Source organism: Oculina patagonica, chromosome 6, assembly GCF_052425735.1.
Source record: "Oculina patagonica isolate OP01 chromosome 6, crgOcupat, whole genome shotgun sequence".
Taxonomy (NCBI): domain Eukaryota; kingdom Metazoa; phylum Cnidaria; class Anthozoa; order Scleractinia; family Oculinidae; genus Oculina; species Oculina patagonica.
The window spans coordinates 28,369,209-28,389,853 of record NC_135763.1 but is presented as its reverse complement, the minus strand read 5'-3'; the positions used below and the strand labels follow the sequence as shown (position 1 = coordinate 28,389,853).

The 20,645-nt window shown below is 38.9% G+C and overlaps 1 protein-coding gene and 1 pseudogene across 3 annotated transcripts; one reads left to right on the top strand and one right to left on the bottom strand.

Moving 5' to 3' along the window:
* The window catches only part of LOC144657986 (uncharacterized), a 522,126-nt pseudogene that overhangs the window by 188,961 nt on the left and 312,520 nt on the right, over nucleotides 1–20,645 (top strand).
* On the bottom strand, nucleotides 474–12,733 carry LOC144656182 (adipolin-like). Of its 3 annotated transcripts, XM_078516421.1 has the most exons (9): nucleotides 12,241–12,733; nucleotides 11,956–12,091; nucleotides 6,556–6,678; nucleotides 5,316–5,436; nucleotides 5,013–5,050; nucleotides 4,627–4,746; nucleotides 3,802–3,992; nucleotides 3,488–3,566; nucleotides 474–1,497 (listed from the first exon to the last, which is right to left on the bottom strand). In XM_078516421.1, the coding sequence occupies exons 2-9, from the start codon at nucleotides 12,064–12,066 to the stop codon at nucleotides 1,399–1,401; spliced, it is 882 nt and encodes a 293-aa protein (XP_078372547.1). In that variant the 5' UTR covers nucleotides 12,067–12,091; nucleotides 12,241–12,733; the 3' UTR covers nucleotides 474–1,398. The 3 variants fall into 3 exon arrangements, with proteins under 3 accessions (XP_078372547.1, XP_078372548.1, XP_078372546.1); XM_078516422.1 differs by lacking the exon at nucleotides 12,241–12,733 and having other exon boundaries at nucleotides 11,956–12,181; XM_078516420.1 differs by lacking the exons at nucleotides 11,956–12,091; nucleotides 12,241–12,733 and adding an exon at nucleotides 10,610–10,846.

The window sequence follows — 20,645 nt, the reverse complement described above, 5'->3', positions numbered from 1 at the left end:
ATGAGGTATCATTCTATTGAGCGGCGGTAAGAAATATCACATTGAATTTCAAAGTCTTCATGTATTCATGAACTCCATTTAGTGTGTATATCTTGTGTAAGCTAAGTTGATAGTGCAAATGTTTGCAATATTTTTAATGCAATAAAAAGTACAACCGAGTTACACCTTACAAAAGATGTACTTGTCATTTGTTCATAAACAAAGGTCTGCTTCGTGAATACGTTATTCCAACAAACTCCCAGTGTTATTCGGTCTTTTTCCGGTAACATTTTCAAACTTGCCCGCTACATCTTCAATTGTTTCGATGACCGGAAGTATAACGAAAATTGCGTAGAAGAGTTTCATTTTTTTACCTAATTACGCATGCAGTTTTTATCAGCCAATCAAAAAAATCATGTTTTTTACCGTTACCAGGGCCACTACGTCATGTCATTTAAAAAAATACGCGTGGCCCTGGGGAAGAGGATGCTTTCTTCTCGTCTCAGTCAGCCCCAGCCTTCCCCTTTTTTTTACTGAGCAGGCGCAGACGAACATTTATGCAGAGGGCATGCGCTACCGGATGTCGTGGATTTTACGACATCCGGTAGTCAGTGTTACCAGAGCCCTTCGTTTCGCCGACCACGTGACCAAAAGAAACGGAGGCTCTGGGAACGAGAATGGCCACGAGCTTAAAAACCTTAGTCGCGGTCTCGTAGATGAATTCTACGCAGGCTGATCGTTTAGAACATCTTTAAAACTTTTTGTTCTTGCACAATAAAAAATATTTTCAAACATTTCTTGTTGATTGTTGTTCCATAAGGCTTAAAACTTATGATCATGCGCAGTGCTATTCATACAGGTAACCATGGTAATAATCCGAGGAACAAGCACCTTTTCCGGTCGCGGTACAATTGACTGAGCCCACGATGTGAGCGGTGTTGCTAGGTAAAACGATGTATCTTGATGGAAAAGAGCTGAGGTGGAAAATTTCTGAACGGTTTTCGAAATATTTTCATCAAAAGAATACGAATCAGAAATTTTTGAGAATGGGGGGGGGGGGGGGGAGGGCTTCAAGCGCCGAAGATTTGCCGAAAACGGTACTTGTTCCCCGATCGATCGACGTATAAACACTCTACATATCTACAACGTTAAAACAGCGCTGGAAAAGTGTCAAAGCTTCATTCTCTGTAGAATAATAAATTCGAAGAAAAAACAATCAAACTCCAATACAGCAATAATAACAACGGTTTAACTATCGCTAAATAAAGGAGAATCTGTCTTGTTTCCAGGCCTTTTTACACCGAAAGAGAGCGCCGGTAGTTTTCAGTTATGCTCAAAGTTTGGAGCCTCGGTCCTATGTCCAGCGTTTGTATCAACTACATATGAGCTCTCTCTCGCTCTCGCTCTTGCGTCAAAGCCTTAGCGACCAATCATAAGGCCAGAAAAAGAGGACTTTTCCAAGATGCTGATTGGTTTGTTGGTGTTGTTCTCGATGTAAATTGACACATAATGACCAGCCTAGTGAAAGATAAAATAACGATTAATGTTTTATTTAGTGCAGCTTTCAGACTTAGCTTGCTTCTTGACTAGTAAGCAACGGGACAAATAATCAAAATATCCTGTCACAACAGTACGGGCATCCCAGGGGGGGGGGGGTACTCCGACTTGTAAATGACGGGGATGATCGAAGGATTTTTTTGGGTTTGAAATTTTCGATTCCGGGATTTTTTTGGGTTGAAAAATTTGGCAAGTATTTTTTGGGGTGGCTTGATTTAAATAGGGGATTTTTCTGGGGTATTAAGAACGAACTTGGTGCGGCCTTGGCGTAATTATGGTATGATGAATAAACAAACACGAGCGTTCAATTTTTGATGGTTTTCTTTGTGTTATATTATTGCCTCTCCTGGCAATTTAGGGGTAATTTGACAAGGGATTTTTTGGGGGGTTATTTTTGGTCCAGGGATTTTTTTTGGGTAATGTCGGAAGACTATGGGATTTTTTTGGGTCCTGAGTTTTGCTCCATTCGATCATCCCCGTCATTTACAAGCCGGAGTACCCCCCCCCCCCCCCCTGGGACGGGCATGTCATTAAAGTCATTATACAGTCTAAAAAAAAAGAATCAAATCAACACCCTAGGGGGAAAACTTATTTTAAAGGTGCTACGTCATGGGGATTTGCAGAGTCTTGGTCTAAACTGTTCTGAAATTAGTGGTAGGCAACTTAACCCATGAAAAACATTATCTAAAGGAAGTTAGAACCTTAATTGCGGATACAAATCAAACTACTGCTATAAATATCGACTTTTCGAAGACGCGCGGAAACAACTTGAAAAGTTAAACCTTAATTTTTTTAAAGTTGCAATCCATTTCCATTTGAGCCATCCGCAGTAAAAGACGCTCTTACGTAGCAACGTTTAATAAAAATGAACCATTATTTTTAGTTCCTGCGACACAAATATCAATTTTGGCTGTTCAAAAATCTGGTAAAATCCGTGACAAAGCTCCTTTAAAAAGTGGAGGAAAGGGATAGGAGTGGCTAGAACACAGTTGGGTTTCTATAATGTACTTTGTGAAGTTAAACACTGCTAGCGTTCTCTGGTAAAATTGTTTAAAATTATGGGCTTTCAACAGCCAGTCTGCTGTTAATGGTCAATTGTTTATTAATTGTGGACACTACGTTTGCAAACTAAACAATTGGGGATCTGATTAGTTAACTGATCAAAAGATTGGACGTTAGTTTTTAACGTCTCACGCGACATGTGTGCAGAAAACCCAATTGGCTATGAAACTCAGAGTGATTTTCACTTGAGTGTCGAAAGCCCAGGGGGGGGGGGGAGGGGGTACTCCGACTTGTAAATGACGGGGATGATCGAATGAAGGCAAAACTCAGGACCCAAAAAAATTCCCTTAGTCTTCCGACATTACCCAAAAAAATCCCTGGACCAAAAATAACCCCTAAAAAAATTCCTTGTCAAATATTACCCCTAAATTGCCAGGAGGGGCAATAACGCTCGCGTTTGGTACTCATCATACCATAAATACGCCAAGGCCGAGCCAAAGCACTTTAGTTTGTTTTTTGATCCCCTATTTGAATCACCCAAAAAATACTTGCTTAATCTTCTTAACCAAAAAAATCCCAGAATCGAAAATTTTTAACCCCAAAAATCCTTCGATCATCCCCGTCATTTACAAGCCGGAGTTCCCCCCCTGGGGTCGAAAGTAATTCGCGTTTGCTTTGTTTTTGCATTACTACGCTCAGTGATCTGGTTTAAAAATTTCGCGCCACTTTCCCAACCAAACAGAAGCTAAACCAAAACCAGCCGTGACACACTCGCACAAGATTTCCCACGCTTCCTGCCGGCTGCATGTATTTGCTTTCGAGTTTACATTGGTTCACTGGATTGTCTGTGTCCTTTTCAATTCACCAGAATAATTACTTTGGTTTTGGTTTTAATGCACTCAGTCGAAAATCGTTCTATAAGTTATTCTTCTAAAGATTAGTTTATTACCTTGAGCATTAGCATTCCAGTCACCGAGACTGTAAACTTCAGGCTGTTGCTTTCCATTCCTGTAATTGTAGTCAAAGACCTGGAAAATAAAATTGCGGTATTCAAACTCCTAAAACGTTAAGAATTCTTCAGTTTTTCCTGAATTTCGTTTCATTTTATACAATTACAGAAGCAAAACCAGCACAAAAGTATGTATTTCAGTGCGTTTCAACAAACAAGGCAATGTCTGCCTCCATATGATAATAAGTAGTAGATTTCTTGGTCTTTTACAAAACTACACCAAAATAGTGCCTGCGCAACAAAGCGTTACTCACGTGTTCAATTCGCACAGGGAGCTGATGCAGACGCTGATTTTCACATAGTCTCGCGGGCGCAGATTTGCTTCCCTGTCGCGTGATATCACCAAATGGGCTGTAAGCTGGTATATACCGGTATACCGAATGACGTATCGACCGGTACGCAGGTCAATATCATTTCCACGCACAAACGTTCCAGAGTGATCACCCTGAAAGAAAAAGTCGAATTCACAACATATTTTCTGGAGGATAATACTGAAATTTGTTTTATGAAGCCCTAGTGTGTGGCCACTCAATTGAAAGCTTTCGAGCAGTACTATCATGTGGTACTGATTGTTTTTCAATATTTTGCAAAACAAAATTTGGGAAAATATTTAGTTTGAAATGAATAAGGAGGTAGCGTGGCCGCATGGTTCAGCGCAGTGGTGTTGTAAAACCCTACACTCTACCACTGGCCAACTCATCTGCCTACTGTTAGATGGGTTTTTTAACTATGTTATGTTCACTTAAAGGAGCTGTTTCACGGTATTTTGAGTTTTTCGGATTACTTTCAAATCGAAGGAGAACTCAAAATAATAGTTTTCTACTGTAGAAAATCAAATACACCAATGAAGTTAGAAAAACCCGAAAATTAACAAGGATGGTTTCGACTGACGAAGACTAAAACAGATTACAACATAGCTCCTTTAACATATTTTTTTCCCGCTGTTTCAGTGGCATGCCTGTAGCAAGCGATCAAGAAGATATGAAGCTAAGTGTATGACTGACCATTTACATTTACTGTGGCGCGCACTTTTCTTAGTAAAAAAAGTAAAAGGCGCGTGAGAATACATTTTTACTTACTGGTAGTTTGTAGTTTTTCAACTCCTGGTGAGATTTCTTTGGAACAGTCACGTCGTATCGTAGGACAATATGGTGCGCGGACAAAAGATCCGGGATTCCTGCAGCCATTAGACTAATGTTCTAAAACAAAAACATGATGAAAAGATCGTTAGTCCTTGTTAGCATTATAATATTATCTTGGAAAAGATTTTCATAAGATTCGTTTTTGAGATCCTTTGTTACAAATCACGTGATAAGCTCGTGGTAAGCACAAGGTTAAAACGTGAACACTGACATTGTGTTGTTGCACGTCTTAGTGTATTCCTAATAGTAAAAGTTGACAAATTTTATGATTATGTATCAATCACACTGATTTTCTCTTGTTACCAACAATGATTTTAGGATACCTGGTCTGCAATTCGCCTTGATCGTCGATTTGCGCTTTCTGTTAAAAAAAATTAACACAATTTTCACATTAGAAGTATTATATCATATCATATTATCATATAGCCGTCATACGATTAATGAACTTCAAACTGGGATAAAGATCTTAGGGGAGCAAAGTAAATTTCAGTCTTGTTGGTATGCGATTTGGAGTGGATTACTGATAACCTTATGCTTTTATAAGCATAATACCTATTCTCTCTTGAACACCTTCTATTTGAAAGTAATGGTCATCTAGCTTGTTTTTGTTATTGACTGAAGCTAACCTTGCACCATGCTCCTAAACTCCGCCATCATGGTGGCCTCGGTGATCTGGGCTCCGGGAGGCCCTGCAGGACCGGGTGGCCCGGGGGGGCCTGGGAGACCGGGACTTGGTTCACACGGCGACTAGAAGTAACAAAACATTATTAATGAAATGACTTAAGTAAAAAATTAATCAACATGGATAGTCTACGTTACAGAATTTGGCTCTTTAAGGCTCTAAGAACCAGTGCTAGTGACAACATTTTCACAGTCAAAATAAAATCGAAACATGTACAGCTCTAATTATTTTGACCAATCACAATTTAGCACGCTATGGTCTAGTCAAACAGAACGGCTTCAACCCATCGAAAAGCTGTAAGCCGAAAGCCGTTCAAAATTTTTGCTGCTTAGCAACGATAGGTAAAGAGATAATAACTATTGTTAGCGGCTAATAATTTTAGCGATTTTAGCAAGTTGGGCTAAAATCGCTAAATTTAGTGTTTGTTAAAATATGTGTCGGTCAAATTTGATACTCGTTAAATTTAAGTATCTCCCCTCCCACCCCAAAGGGAAACAAAACAAGAATAGTCAACTTGAAAAATTATTTTAAAAATAGATGCCGGTAACTTTGTTCTTTCTGGCAACGCGAATGTTCGTTCAATTTGAAGTGAGTTTGTTCTTTTACTGGACATCCATTAAAAACTGGTTTACACGATATCACTAACTTTTTAAATTTTTCGGAAAATCGCTTTATTAAATAGTCGCTAAATCTTGCTCTGAAAAAACCGCTAAAAATAGTAGCCGCTAAAAATAGTCCCGGGGGGGGGGGCACTTAAAAAAAGTTTAAAACGGGGAGGCTCCGCCCCGGGGTGAAACCCCTTACCCTTTTATATACCATTTTGACAGAAAAAGCACCCCTTTCGTATACCTTTAATAGAAAAAAAGGTACCCCTTTCATATACCTACACGACACAAAATATACTTAAAACAGGGCGTTTTCTTGACATTTTTTTATGTAGCGCTTAATAAATTAAGACGACATAGCCATAAGTTGCGTCTGTTCGAAATATTTAATTTGATGGCCTTTTTAAATATCTTAATGACAGAATTGCTTACCCTTTTGAAAACCTTAACTTGTGAAATCCCTACCCTTTTATATACCTAAAGCCTAAAAAAGGTACCCCTTTCGGGCGGAGCCTCCCCGTATAGATCATTATAGGGAGTAACCCCCCCCCCCCCGGGAAAATAGTAACCTTTAGGTACCTTGGAGTTTTCTTTGCTGTGTTTTTCTTTCTTTCCTTTATTTCCTTTCCCTCCTCGTTTTCTGAAGAAGTTCCAACTCTCTGCCGGATTCACTGAATCGGAGCCATTGTCAGGGCCCTGTAACTTTAAAGATAAAACATCGAATCACATACAGATGCTAGTATTCGAAACTAGCCCAATCTAATTTGCAAATTAACAATCTTGCAGATTTTTCGTATTTTCATAATTGCTAGGAACCCGAAATTACCTGAAGTGACTTAAGATCATTTCCCCGAAAAAGAACTGAACATAGATTTTCAACCAAGCTTTGCCTACATGTTGATTACCTCAAGGGGACTTCAATTTTGAAATAAAAAAGTGGGGTCCCCATATTCGTTTAGGAGCACGAGGAGCTTGTATATACCACATAATTCCTTAATAATTCCCTTGTGAGTACTGGCAAAGTACACATTTCCAGTGATAATTTATTTTTCAAAAACATAGGAATTGATTTGTTTTCGTTTTACAGAAAGAACTTGATCGCTACACCCAAAATATAAGAAAAAATTGATAGGTTACGAGAAAGAGACGATTTATTTTTTTCGCGGACAAAGCCGCAAAGAAAAAAAAGGCCCCATTTTGTTTATGTGCGCGCGCTAATTACGCGTAAAATTCTAGGCAGAAATGATGCGCAATGCAATACAGGGCAAAAAGCTTAAAAGAAATGGATTTTTTTTTAACTCCGGAGTGCAGCAAACTTTAAGCTGAAAGTTTCAGTCAGAAACTGAAACGAAGGAGTATTTCGTCCGGATCAACCGAACTTCTTCAGCTCAATACTAAAAAGCCATGTTAGAAAATTATGCAGATTTAATAAATAGGTCATGCCCGAGAAAGGATGCGTAAAATCATAAAGTTAGAAAAAGATAACGGTTTCTAGAACTGGCATTACACCCACACTGAAAATTCCACGGAGCACAACCACTCCCACCCCCCCCCCCCCCCCCCCCCACCTTTTCCTTCCTTCATCAAGGGAGTATAGTGAAAGAGACAATCGGCGGATAGTGTTTAGTGACTAGAAGCGGAACATGGATTGGAAAAGCAGACAGCTAATGAAGGCTGAGGGATTTATCAAATTAAAAATGTAATATCGCATTATTGTCGTCAAAAAATAATACTCAGCTTAATTGCTGAATAGGGGGCCAAATTTAAATTGATGAAAGATGAGGGCCATTTTCATTTTGAAACTGAATACTTATTAGTCCTTTGGAGTTTGTCTTCGAAAAAGTCTATGCTGATACTACATGTAATACAGAAACAGAACGGCGGTGTCCGAAATAGTAGAAAAGTTTGAATTTAAAAATCCACGAAAAAAGTTGCACTGTGTTTAAGACATGTTGAAATCGATGTTGGTATAAAATTTTCGCATACGCTTAAGGGTGTGCCATACCATAATGTATTATGAATATGAATTATCAATACCTTTAATTTAAACCCAAAGTTTTCCACGAAAAAAAATTCAAGTTAAAATCTTTTTATACAGCAAAAAAACGATTAACGTAAAATCGACAGCCTATATCGCAATATGGTTTCAAACACAAGGCGTTTTATTATTATTTACAGACATTTTTATTAAGACCATCTTGAACTTATAACACTGAATCTTTTTCAACATGTTCAAGGATTTTTTATTAATTTAATCTTCACGATGACGTTCTACTTGCGTGTTAAAAATGTGAATACATAACAAAAATATGGCAAAAGAATCCGTTGATAAATAGCTTTCATTCAAACACGAACACTTCAACAATCCACAGTCTCAAAAGGTTGGAAACACCTTGTACAGCATAAAGTACCACAGTACCACACAAAGTACTGCGCAGTAGCTTTTATTTAAATGGTAACCCACTAGGGATTCATTCACAGCCTTAAAAATGAGCTCCACATGAATGTAATGTTCAGTAGCTTTCATTGAAATGATCACACACTAAGGTTTCAGCTTTAAACACTAGAGCTTCATTGCACAGCATAATAAACAGTACTGCATGGAAGTACTGCTCAATAGCTTTCATATGAATGGTCACACACTAGGGTTTCATCTACAGACTGAAAAGTTAGAGCCACCTTGTTCAACATAATAAACAGTACTTCATGAAAGTACTGCTCAATAGCTTTGATATGAATGGTCACACATTTGGGTTTCATCCTCAGACTTCAACGTTAGAACCACCTTCTAAAACATACAAAACGTACCCGGCTTCTCTAAATTACCTTTCATTGAAATGGTTACACTCGAGGTTTTGTTACAACTCAAAAATAAACGATAAGACCCAAAGCATTTAGTAGTTTTGGACCTCCATGTTTAATTTATGCAACGTAATGAGCGTTATAGGCCCAAGAATGCTTCTTTTTTTGCAAAATAAACAACCTTGCCTGCGAAACAAACTTCGTGTGTGGATATACATTCGGGTAAAGATTTGGTAAAGCCTCGTGACTCCACCGCAAATTTGCTTTGAAAAAAATTCTTTCAAAATTCTTCCACAGCGCTACCTTAATTCGCGCTAAACATGTATTGCCCTAATTGCCAACAATCGCTCACAGCACTTAATCGACCCACAAGTCGCTGTTGACTTAAGTTTTGATTTATAGACTTCTGAAAGCTAAACAAATATCCTTTTATCTCCAGCTCCGAAGACTGACCCTTGAAAATGCGCTCGGAATTTCAAGCGAATAGTCGACAAAACATCCCGAAAAATGCCCTTGTATGGAAGTTTATCCCTCAGAAAAGACCGTCGTATTATATTCTGCACACAAATTTACAGAAATGTATGGGATCATTATGTCTGTATGAATTCCTTCAATTAAAATTTGTCTGCTCGACTCTTTCAGACAGGTTTCCCAAAGGTTGTGACCGCTATTTTTCGCTATTTTGAGACTTCAAACGGTTTAAATAGATGACACATTGTACAAACGATAACCTTGAACGATCTCTGATTTAGTGAGTCTGATTTATGTGAAAATGTCAACATCTTAAATAAACGTGACACGAGTTCCTGTATAATCAATCAACGGTCTAAAACTTTAATGATCTGTTTTTACAACAACTAGCGTGTATAGCTTAATCGGAAACATGTTTTTCCACATTTGACAGAAGATCTTTGAGTTTTGGAGTTGTTGGCTGGAAGCCGTGAAAACAAATTGCTCAAAAAGTCATCATTTGTTTTGGCGCTTTGAAATTTGCACGAACAGAAGGTCTCAATGGCATGCAATGCAAAATTGATTCAGTGTAACCAATTTATTTTCATTTTTTTCCGACTGGTTTTAGCAAATGTGTTTTAATTGCTTTTTTGACAATTCGGATGTACATTAAGACATGCGACTGATTTTTTTCACGAGGCACGCAAGTTATATATGTTTGACAGTGTATTGATTTAAGGCGAAATAAGTTGCGCAATCACCCTAAAGGGGTAATCTGTTCCTCTTCAACTCTAATCTGTTGCAAAGATAGTTTGACACGTAAAAAAAACGAAAACCTCTGACACCAAATTGCCTTTTAAACACAAGTCGAAAGACCGCACTGATCGAGAGACTACTCTCTAACAGAGGCCGACCCGAAATTAACACCCTTTTTAAAATGTTCTTGTTTATTAACCTCTTCTGACTACAGAATTAGAAGCAAAAAAAAAACATTAAGTCGCATTGCGTTCTTATCTATAGAAGGCTTGCTTGTATCCAAAAATAGAAGTGTTTGTATTCATGCAAAAAACTCGTTCAGCGCAACGCCGTCTTAAATTGTGATGTAAAAATGTTCTCTTCAATCCAATACGTATTCTTAATTTTCACGCCGATGGTTTCATCTTTTCAAGGGCTGTCTAAGAGCAAGGAGACACCCCATTGAGAAAATCTTAGTACAATTGCTCGCCATTCGTTGATAACGAATCCCGATGGTTTTTCATGGCGAACGGTGGGGCGTGGGAAAAGGGAGCCCCTCACGTACGCTCACCATCTGTTGGTCCCAAACTAAGATAACTTATCGGACAACCCTCAAACAAAAGAACAAACATGAAAAATATCTTACATTTGAATTCTCGAGGTTTGTAGGTATTTCCTTGGTTTTTTCTTGACTACCTTGAGACGTTTGCGACGGTAAGACTCCCGGTGAACTCCCAGTAGGAGAAACGCTCGCGATTTGGAGGCAAAACAGAAAGGCAACTACGGCGAAGAATAGAGAACGAGCAACGCCCAAATATTGAAGATCAACCATCTTTTCGTAGAGAGAGCGCGCTACAAACGACGAGCACAAAAAACTGGCTGAAAACCCAAAGTGGCGCTCAATTTATGTCTAACCCGGGTTGCACGGGAGGTCGCAGAATTAAGAAATATAATATTGGTATTTCCCTTCAGGGTTAAGGTCGCGTTGATACCATCGATTTCTCGAATGTATTTATTTGGGCATCAATTAAAGCCGTGTGCCAATGGCCTTGGCAATTTTCATGCGATATATAAATGTCGGGAGACCAGCGGTGATGAAATACGGAAGCACACATCTGTAGAAACTTCACGAAATCTGTTTCTTTTCGTAATAGCTCACGCGCCACGTTCGTACGAAGATAATGATTCCACCGAAGGAAGCCACAGAATTGGTAATAAAAATATTTGATGCGTTAAAAACTTGAAATAAACAGATTGTACAACTCAACCCCATAGGTTCTTTTAAGCCCCGCCCCACTAATTAACGATAAGGATTCAATTAAATTGGTGATTATATTCCTAATTGGTGGGGAGGAGTCGGGCATGTGATTGACACTTCACTGCCGTGGAACCTCCACGCATTTCTAACTGAGCACGCTTCTGTCACTTTGCCAACTTTCATCCTGTACAAAAAATATCGTCGACACCTCAGGATTGTAATTTCGTGTAAATTAAGGAAAACCAAACAGGAATTTTTCGGTGCGTTGAAAATTCACCGCGGAAACAATTTGTCTTCTCGGCTGACGCTGTTGTTCGAGGCACGAAGTTCTGGCGTTGTTTTGTACTACGCTTGATGAAAATCATATACCCTTGCAAAAATATTTCTCTTTTGGTTAGATTTCGCCTTCACGATTTCTTTGCATAACTAAACATACAACTACTTGTTTGTTTACTGTATCCGTTTCGACCGCAACATTCGTGTTATAATGAGAACAATTTCCTACATTTTTCGAATGTGGAGTCCGTACTGGACTTTATCACACGGGCATGGGGTAATATGAAATTTGTCTGTGGTAACGGGGGGTCAAGATATGCCTCTTGCGTTTGTCATGATTTGTCCAATAATTCATTTCTTCGTACACACCTTTGATCTTTTTGAAGCTTTTACAGTTGTTGCTGTTGTTTGTACGTATAAAAATGCGAACAATTACTAAAAATGCAAAAATATCTTACCAGGGTAAACGAGTTACGGGATTTCCTTGGTCCTGAAAGCTTCTTGCCACATGACGCCATGTTCGCTAATTCCATCACAAGTAAAAACGCTAAAATGAGGTTTACTTGCATTTTTGCCGTTGAAAACTCAACCGACCTAACAGGTGGGAAACAAGTGGTATAAATGGCGTTAATTTCGATGAGATCACTTTCCACCCGGGCGCATTTCTAATCCCAGCTCGGGCCATGCGCTTTCAAAAGACTGACCTGGAACTGAAAAATGTTACAACAAAGAATAACACTAACCTTTTGTTAAATTCTTGAAATAGTTAGTGGTTTGTCCAGCAGACCTTTGTTTTTCGCAGATGCCCGTTTAAGAAAACGAAAGCTATACGATCAACAACGTTCCGATGGTCTCCGATGGCCACTGTAACGTTAACACCCACGAGATAAATGACTACAAATGGATACAAATGACCTTCTGACAGGGGGAATACGACTCTTTATACACCCGCCGACCCGTCAATAATGCGCTTATCAAGCCCAGGAATCGAGTCGAGGATCAACCAATGGAAAGGCGTTAACTTCGCAAAAATGTCATTTACAGAAGAGCCTTTAGGTAATTGTGTGAGCTATCCAGAAGCACTGTTGACAGATTAAACGAGAGCGCCTAATTTGCGGTACCTTTGCAATGATATACGGTCGAGTCTTGGAGGAAATTCCCGGGGCTGCATGAATTTCTGTCTCAATGTTCTATTGTGTTCGGCAATTGGTCTGGAATTTTTCACTTTCCCACCAATTTTGGTAAACAACGTTAGTTTGCCGCGAAATTAGTTTGGAGAGGTTAAAGACTCGAAATGGCCTCCGGTTGAAGTGTAATAATCGCTATTACTTCGATAATTGTCCTTGTTTCAAAGATTTCAGCAGCAAATAAATCATTTTGGATGGCAATGGCTTAACCTTATAGACAGTTAATTAACAAATATCTGCATGATAAATCGTTTCAGGACGGAAAATCTTAATGTGCCATTTATCAACATGCAAACAATATTGTCGCTTTTCTTTACTTTTAATAAACAGTGTATACGTAGTGTAAAAGAATTAGAACATTTATTTAATGAACTCTGCTCTGTCAAACATGTATTTTGAAACATGTTTTGATAAGGAAAAAAACTGCTTTCATGCTGCGAAGTTTTGTTTTGAGCAATCGTTCTCACCTATCGCAGTTCTGTGTACCGTCTTTCCACGTGTTGCTCGCTGCGAGCATTCAAAATTTGTTTTTAATCAAGGTTTAATGGTTCTGAGGTGTGTTGATCAAACATCGTGTTTGTAAATATTTTGTACAGGAACAAAACCACAAGGAAAAATACGAATTTGCTTTGCCACATCTTGAATGAAGGTTGAGGCTGTCAGTCCCTTAAATTCAATGTGCTGAAAGCACTGCAAAAAGCTACGTTGTTGCGTGACAGTCCTGTTTTACAAACGCAGTATCTAAAAAAAATTCAAAGTAATTTAAACTAAGATACCCAAATATGCTTTAAACATGTTTATACAGTTTGTAATGCAATAAATGTGGTTCACATGAATCGTTCGTACGCCCCCCCCCCCCCCCCAAACAATAGCAACCGCTACACTAAATGGACAGACAGTTCAGTATGGACGGCCAATTTTCCAAGTTTACATTTCAAATGGAGTGAAAAATGGTTTACGGAAACTTAACCATTTTCGAGGAAGGGGAAAACAACAAAAGCTCTCATCACTTCTGTCATCTCAACAACAACTGAAAAATTGAGGAAGTTTGTTGTTTGGTTGGAATGCATAACACGGCAAATGACGACGCATTTCTCGTATTTTTGTGGCGCGACCAGTTTATCTCTTAATAGCCTTTGGTCTGTTAAGTTCATTTCCGTTTGAAAACATTCCGCAGTGCTTCCGCTTACTAAAACCAACATACAGAACTACAAATATTAAAAAAAATAACACATGTCACGGATTCCGCGATAATTTGACAATCAGATTTTCTCGTACTTTTTTCCGCAAACTTAATCGTACTAATGTTAGCTGCGCGCCACTGATTTATAACTCTAGTCTTACAATGGAAAACTTCAAACCACTCGTTGCTTTGATGTAGTATTTAAAAGTCTTACGGAGGGGAGGCTGACATCTCAAACAAACCCTTCTTGAGCAGTACCAACCAGCAATGCAACCAGCAAAGCGATCGGTGGCTATACCGATGTAGGTCGCCTTGAAAAATTTGCGCCATTTTTTCCCAGGATTAAGCTCATGTTCCCGATATTTCTTAAGGCAGTACACTGAAATATGTTTGTTAACACTGTTTCATGGTATATTATTCGGGTCGGACACCTTGACACAATTTATGTTCTCTTGGAGCAGAGTTTATTTAGCTGGTTTCACCTCCAATCAGTGCAGTTTTTAATCTAACAACACCGTAGCCTCCTTTGATACGAGCCCAAAGAAGGAAGCTAACAACACTGCAGTTTATGTATTTTTTCTTTACTTTCAGCCGTGAAATGAGCACTCCATTGTATAGATTTGTTTCCCCTTGATGGGTATGGTTTTTGACTGAAAAACGGTTATATTAAATTTGCTTGTTAGAAAAAAGTGTCTCTTGATTTGATAAAACGCCATCAAGTTCGGTTTTGAAGTAGAGAACAGATTTTTTGAAAGGGAGGGGATTTCAAAACCGAGTAAGGGTGACACACCTAGCCACTGATTTTGTACTCTGCGAGTCATAAAGCAGAAATGGCAGGGGATTTCTGTCTCGCAGGGGAATAATTTGGTGAGGAGTACGTATTGACGTATTAATTAGAGTTGCCACCCAGGAACACAGGGCCATTCGGGGAGACATGAAAAGAAATTAAGTATGTTTACGTCTTGGTAGTAAACGCCGAAAACAAACATCGATAAAAAAAATTCTTTTGCGACGTTTACCACCGAAGAAGGGCTATTGCCCGAAACGTCTGTTTTTTTAAAAAAATAGTTTTTGGCACTTTATTACCCATTTTATTACATCGATAAAAAAGGCCGTCGAAAAGACAGTTTCCTTACTTTAACAAGAGAGATTGTCTTGTCTCGAGCTCACGGAGGGGCTATTGTACTTATTCAACGATCATCTAGGATGGAAAAGAACTTTGAATTCGGTGTTGACAAGGGTGCGTTTTTCTCTGCTTTTTTATTATAATATCAAAGGCCAGACTGTGAGAGAAAGAAGATTTGAAGAATGGAAGGAAAATATGAATTCATGATGTTTCGTAATTCACGTCTGCATCTCACTGTGTTTTTTGACATGGTTATTTCATCAAGATCTTCAAAAGGCTACAAGATTGCGCCGTTTAATGGAACGATTAGTGTTATCTGATTTTAGCATAAAACGGATAGAAAGCAAAGTTGCCGCATTGGCTAAACTCCCAAGAAAAGTTTGGTCAAAACAGGCAATTCTTAACAGCACTGCTACAGAAAAGGAAAGTACTTCCAACAAATTAAAACTCAACGGAAATTTTACCGGGAGTATTTCCGATTAATGTAATGTTTTCCGTCAACAAAACGGCCAAACACTTTGTGAACATGTTTCGTGTTCCAAAGTTTATCTTATCACAAGCTCCTGACTTGTTAGCAATGGCGACAGAGGCTTTTCCTGTGTGTCTGCGCGATTTTTATCTTATCTAAAGGAGATAATGTCTTATTAGCACGAAACGGCAAACTTCGGTAAAAAGTGATTCAGCTCCGAAACAGCTTGCAATCCACGATTTTTTCTGCGTGGTTTGAATTGCGAAAGTATGTCTCTTTGATCCCTATAATACTATACGTAAGACTTCAAAGTATTATCGCATTGTTATTCAGATTAACATGAACCGCAAAGGGTCTCAATCCCGTTTCAGTGGCTTATAGAAGCTTTCATAAGCAGCTCAGGCCATTACACTACACTTTTCTTAAGCACCTTTCTAGAAAAGAAAACAATTTGCGAAATTATGATCTCTCTGATCCCTTTATTAAATACTAATACTTTTAAGCTTTTAAATTAGAGGTTTATTCAGATAAAGAAGAACCGCTAAGGAGGGGTATCAAATGGTCTATGCGAGCATTTGCGAGCATGCGAGCAGAGATGCGAGCCAGCGTTTTTCTTTGAGAACACGAGCATTGACAAAAATTAGCCTTGCGAGCAACGAGCACTTTTCAAGAACCTACCTCCACTAAAAACCGAGCATGCGAGCACTTGTAAAAATGTGCGAGCACGAACAAACGAGCACCCACTAAAACTTTGCGAGCATTGCGAGCAAAAGCTTAATTTTGCGAGCACTACGACATTTTGAGGGACCATTCATGACCCCTCTAATAAGGGTTTCAATTACAATTGAAAACTTCTTAGTAAAGGGAGCCGGAATTTAACGAACGCTGGCTTTCATAAGCAGCTCAGGCCTAAATCACACTACATTTTTCAAGCACCTTTCTAGAAGAAAACGATTTGCGGCGGATGTCTCTATTCACTAGAAGAAGATTAGCAGGCTTCAGCAAGGCTTTGCACGAAGCGAGCGTCACTTATTTTTAGTCTTAGACGACCATGATATGGTTTCTTTCGCATATCGCTGCTTCAATGACATTGCAGATACTCGGATGAAAGCTAAAGTGGTCTGAAAGTTTCGTCTCCTAAAATTGAATTTGTAAAAAGCACTTTAGCATCACGCAAGCCACTATTAAACAGTCACTTACAAAACTCGTGCGCGAACTTCCGGTTAAGAGCTGAACGCATTTTATTTCTCGGCCAGTTTAAGCGTTTTTCATGGCAAATTATTAGATCTGTTACATGCTTGGACATCTCTGTAACCTCTCAAGTTTAAAAAAGTTGCGCTTCTTCTGAGAATCGCGGAGGGGGTATCACGTAGGCGGGTTAGTCAGGCTAGTCCCCGGTTCGACCTGCCTGTATGCAAGGCTCGCCCAGGCCTTTGTGTAGTTGTGTTTTGAGATACTTTATAACCCACGTATATTAACAATGAGATTCATCTTCCTTCGACCGTGCAAAAACAGTAGATATATATTACTTACTTTCATTCATCTCTTGCATGACGTCATCACGCTGCATGAAGATATAGAACCTGTTTAACTCGAAAACATTATTTTGGCTGAAGCCTAATTTTCGAATTAAATTCTTCCAAAAAAAGAAAGAAAATGTTTGAAAGCAGTATATAGAATATCGATGTTGGTCTCAGAAGAGACTTGGTGCAGAGACACTCAAAGAAATTGTTCCGCAAAAGTGTTTCGTTGGCACGAAAGATTACTGGGCTTTAGGCGGGTTTTTTTGTTTCTGCCAAGAAAATATTTCTTTTGTGGAAGGTTTTTGCACTACATTTGGATATGAAGATTGGCGTCTCTAAATTAATAATTCCGCATCAGGGTCTTCCTTCCCCACTGAAGGTAAATTTGCGACCTTTTGCCAAACCCAATTTAACTGTTCTCCACCGCTAAAGGTATTAATTTGGCCTTTGTCACAGCCACTGCAACATTTTGCCTGTAAGATATTTTAATACACGTTTCACCTGGGTTTGCGGAACAGGTATAACTTTTCCCAGCAACTGTTTCTGTAACTTTTAGCCAAAACGTACTCCCCTGATGATAATTCTGATAAATCTGAAATCTGATAAATTGTCCCGTTGGGTGCCCATTCTGGTGTGGAGTTACTTTACCCTCTCTTGGTGAAATTTAGGATACCCTGGCCCTGGCAGATTCTACTGACGAATTTCGCTACTCTGTTTCATTTCTTCCTGGGGGCGGGGGTTGGTTCTAATGAAGATGTGTTTCCTATACGTGCCTCGAAAGATTTATATCTGGCGTGCATTTTGACAAAAAAGTAAAGTAATTTTATTTGATTTATATTTAGTATAATACACGACCCCACAAGCATTGTGCTTTAAACCCCTATCGTGTGTAAATAAAGGTTATGATGATGATGATGATGATGATGATACAGAGCTGTGTTTCGCTTCTGGGGCCTTGTATTAAGCGAACATAACAATTAATCCCATCTGGTAGGAGGCTGACCAGCTAGCTATTTACAAACCGTGGAGAAGTTGAATTCAGGACCACCGGACACAAATCCATCTAGCGGTATGAAGGAAGATTTGAATTTGGGACCTCCGGTTTACAAGTCCCATTGGCGCCTTAACCACTAGGCACTTACTATAAGCCACAAGGCGTCGAAAAACACCCTGATTAAATGACTATACATTTCTGTCTGCGTTAGTAAGGCTTTAATTGAATCCCTTGCGAACGTGCAGGTTTTACAAGCTCTGTTACAAACGGTGCAGGGTAAAGATTGAGGTAGATAATTTGAAACGTATCACTAAGAGAATGCTGTTATCTTTCGGGAAAAATGAAAACTCAAGAGAAATAAGAGGCCTCCTTGTCGACATAACTGTTTACTATATTTCCTCAAAACAGATATTTTTGGTTATTTTTATCTGCTCAATTAGAACATGTATTTTATCTGCTCATTATGTTTCAGTAACGTTACATTTTTAGAACAATTTTTTTTTAATATTTACTCGCAGAACATCATTATTTTAGCTTAGTGCTTATGCTGTTTTAGCTGAAAACGTTGTTTTCACCTTTTCGAGTAAGCTCCACCTTGGAATAAGAAAACTCGGGAGACAGAAAATATGTTGAAATCGACAGAAATGTCACTGAGCAACTGGACCGTCTTCGCTGTTATTTTTCGAAAAATTGGCCAAAAAAAGAATATTCCGGAGTTCAATTTATAGTAAAGGGTCAACTTTTGAGCCCAAAGTTTAATTAACGTCTGGTATTTTAAGCTTGTTTGGCGAGAATATCACACGCCTCGCACATGATATGGGTATGGTATCTTTCAGCGCTCGTTCGCACTAAGCTTATTTAATTGAATCAAATCAATTTCCCATCCATTCACGTGATTGCTATTAGCTAGCCACAGGAATGTTGAACACTTTCCTTAAGTTCGAGCGCACTTGACACGAGAGGAAACGAGCCAAAGCTGTCAAAATGTTCTGTCGTCTTGTGAAAAGCCCACGCTCTAATTTGGGCGAGACTTTTTGTGAACCTCAAAGAAATCTAACAACCGTTACTCCCGGGGCGAATCGAAGAAGTTTTTGCAGGACTCTCCTGCGTGCTTTAAGCAAATGCAGTCCTGTTACAATTCCAGTCAATTTAAGCAACTTTATTCCAAATTGGGCAAAACATGTTCCCCTGTACAATAATATGATTAACATGTTAATTGTGATACGACTACGTACAGCTTACAAATATGGGAAATAATTAATTGGATTCAAAACTCCATGGGCTCGGCTTACGGGCAAGTCCCAAATTGCAATGTACGAGTAAGCCTGTTACATATTCTAATTGAGTAAAAAATAAAAATAAAACAGCTTTTCAACTCAAATTTCTCCTATCCATCGAGAATAAAAAACGCATTATTGGAAATAAATAAGAAAGGAGGTGACTGTAAACTTTTCCACGTGAGGTAGTTCGTAGTTGACAATGTTGTATTTTGGGACAAGTTAGAAAGAAACAAAGCAATAAGAGCTGTAGAAAAGGTAGCTAGTTAAGCAGCTTTTGCCGAGAACGTGTTTCTTTTACATGAACCGTGAATCGAAAAGTAAGAGCTATAGAATTTAGAATTAACCTTGTCAGAGTGATCGCTCGCTCTGTTCTCCACGCCTGACAGATAGTCTCTGCCCTTTAAAACCTCTTCCAGTGAGTGAAAAAATGAACATTGAAATACTGGAATTTGAGAGAGTTCGTACCCGTACCAAATATGTATGTGTCAGTGCAAAATGAATTTGTCCACACTTAGTTTGCGTTTATCGAGTTAGTGGATACACGCACGAAGTTGGCAACGCAAGAATCGTGTCTGCTCGCCCGTCCAAACGCATCCGTAACTCGATAAACGCATTCTATGCATAGACTGATTCTTTCGCAACATAATTCCTGCAGATGGAAATGGCAACAAACAACAATAACAACTATATTTATTCCCCAATGGAAACAATCGATTTCATAAGAATCAGCCTACCCTTGCCTAAATCAGTATGTAAAGTCGGAAGTGATGTGAAGTACATCACCGAGGAAGAAATGCTGACCGATGCGAGATCACGTATGGACGCTCGTGCTTCCAGAGCCACTTTGCTGGCCTTTTTTAAAATAAACTAGCGATCGGTACCAGGTACATTTTCTAAACTTGCTTCCTTCATTAGTATGTATTGTATTAGCCTGTATTTTTTTCCAGTACATCTACTAGCTTCTACTTAAGTGTGATGCACCCCTGTTTGATTTTCATTTGAAATGCTAGAAAGAACTTTCGAGAGATTTTTTTTGTCATGATCTTTAAAACTATATCTTATAGTCCCTATTGAAAACGGATATGGGTTCTATTTCTCTAGTCGACCATCTGGATGTTTCGTTTCTTGGGGCAGCTTTGTACGGTCAAAGTTTGGAAAAGCAGCGCCACTTTAGCATATCATGATACTAAACTCATTTTTAGTTTGGTTTGGCCTCTCAGATTATACCCTAGCCTGCCAGGAAAGCTTAGGAACTTGTATAGGTTGTATAGGAACTTGTATAAAGTCATGGAACACCTTACTTTATACAACGTAACAACACAATTGAGGTTGCACAGTAGCTTGTCTAATTGTTTTGCTATCCTATAAAAAATCTAAAGTAAGGTC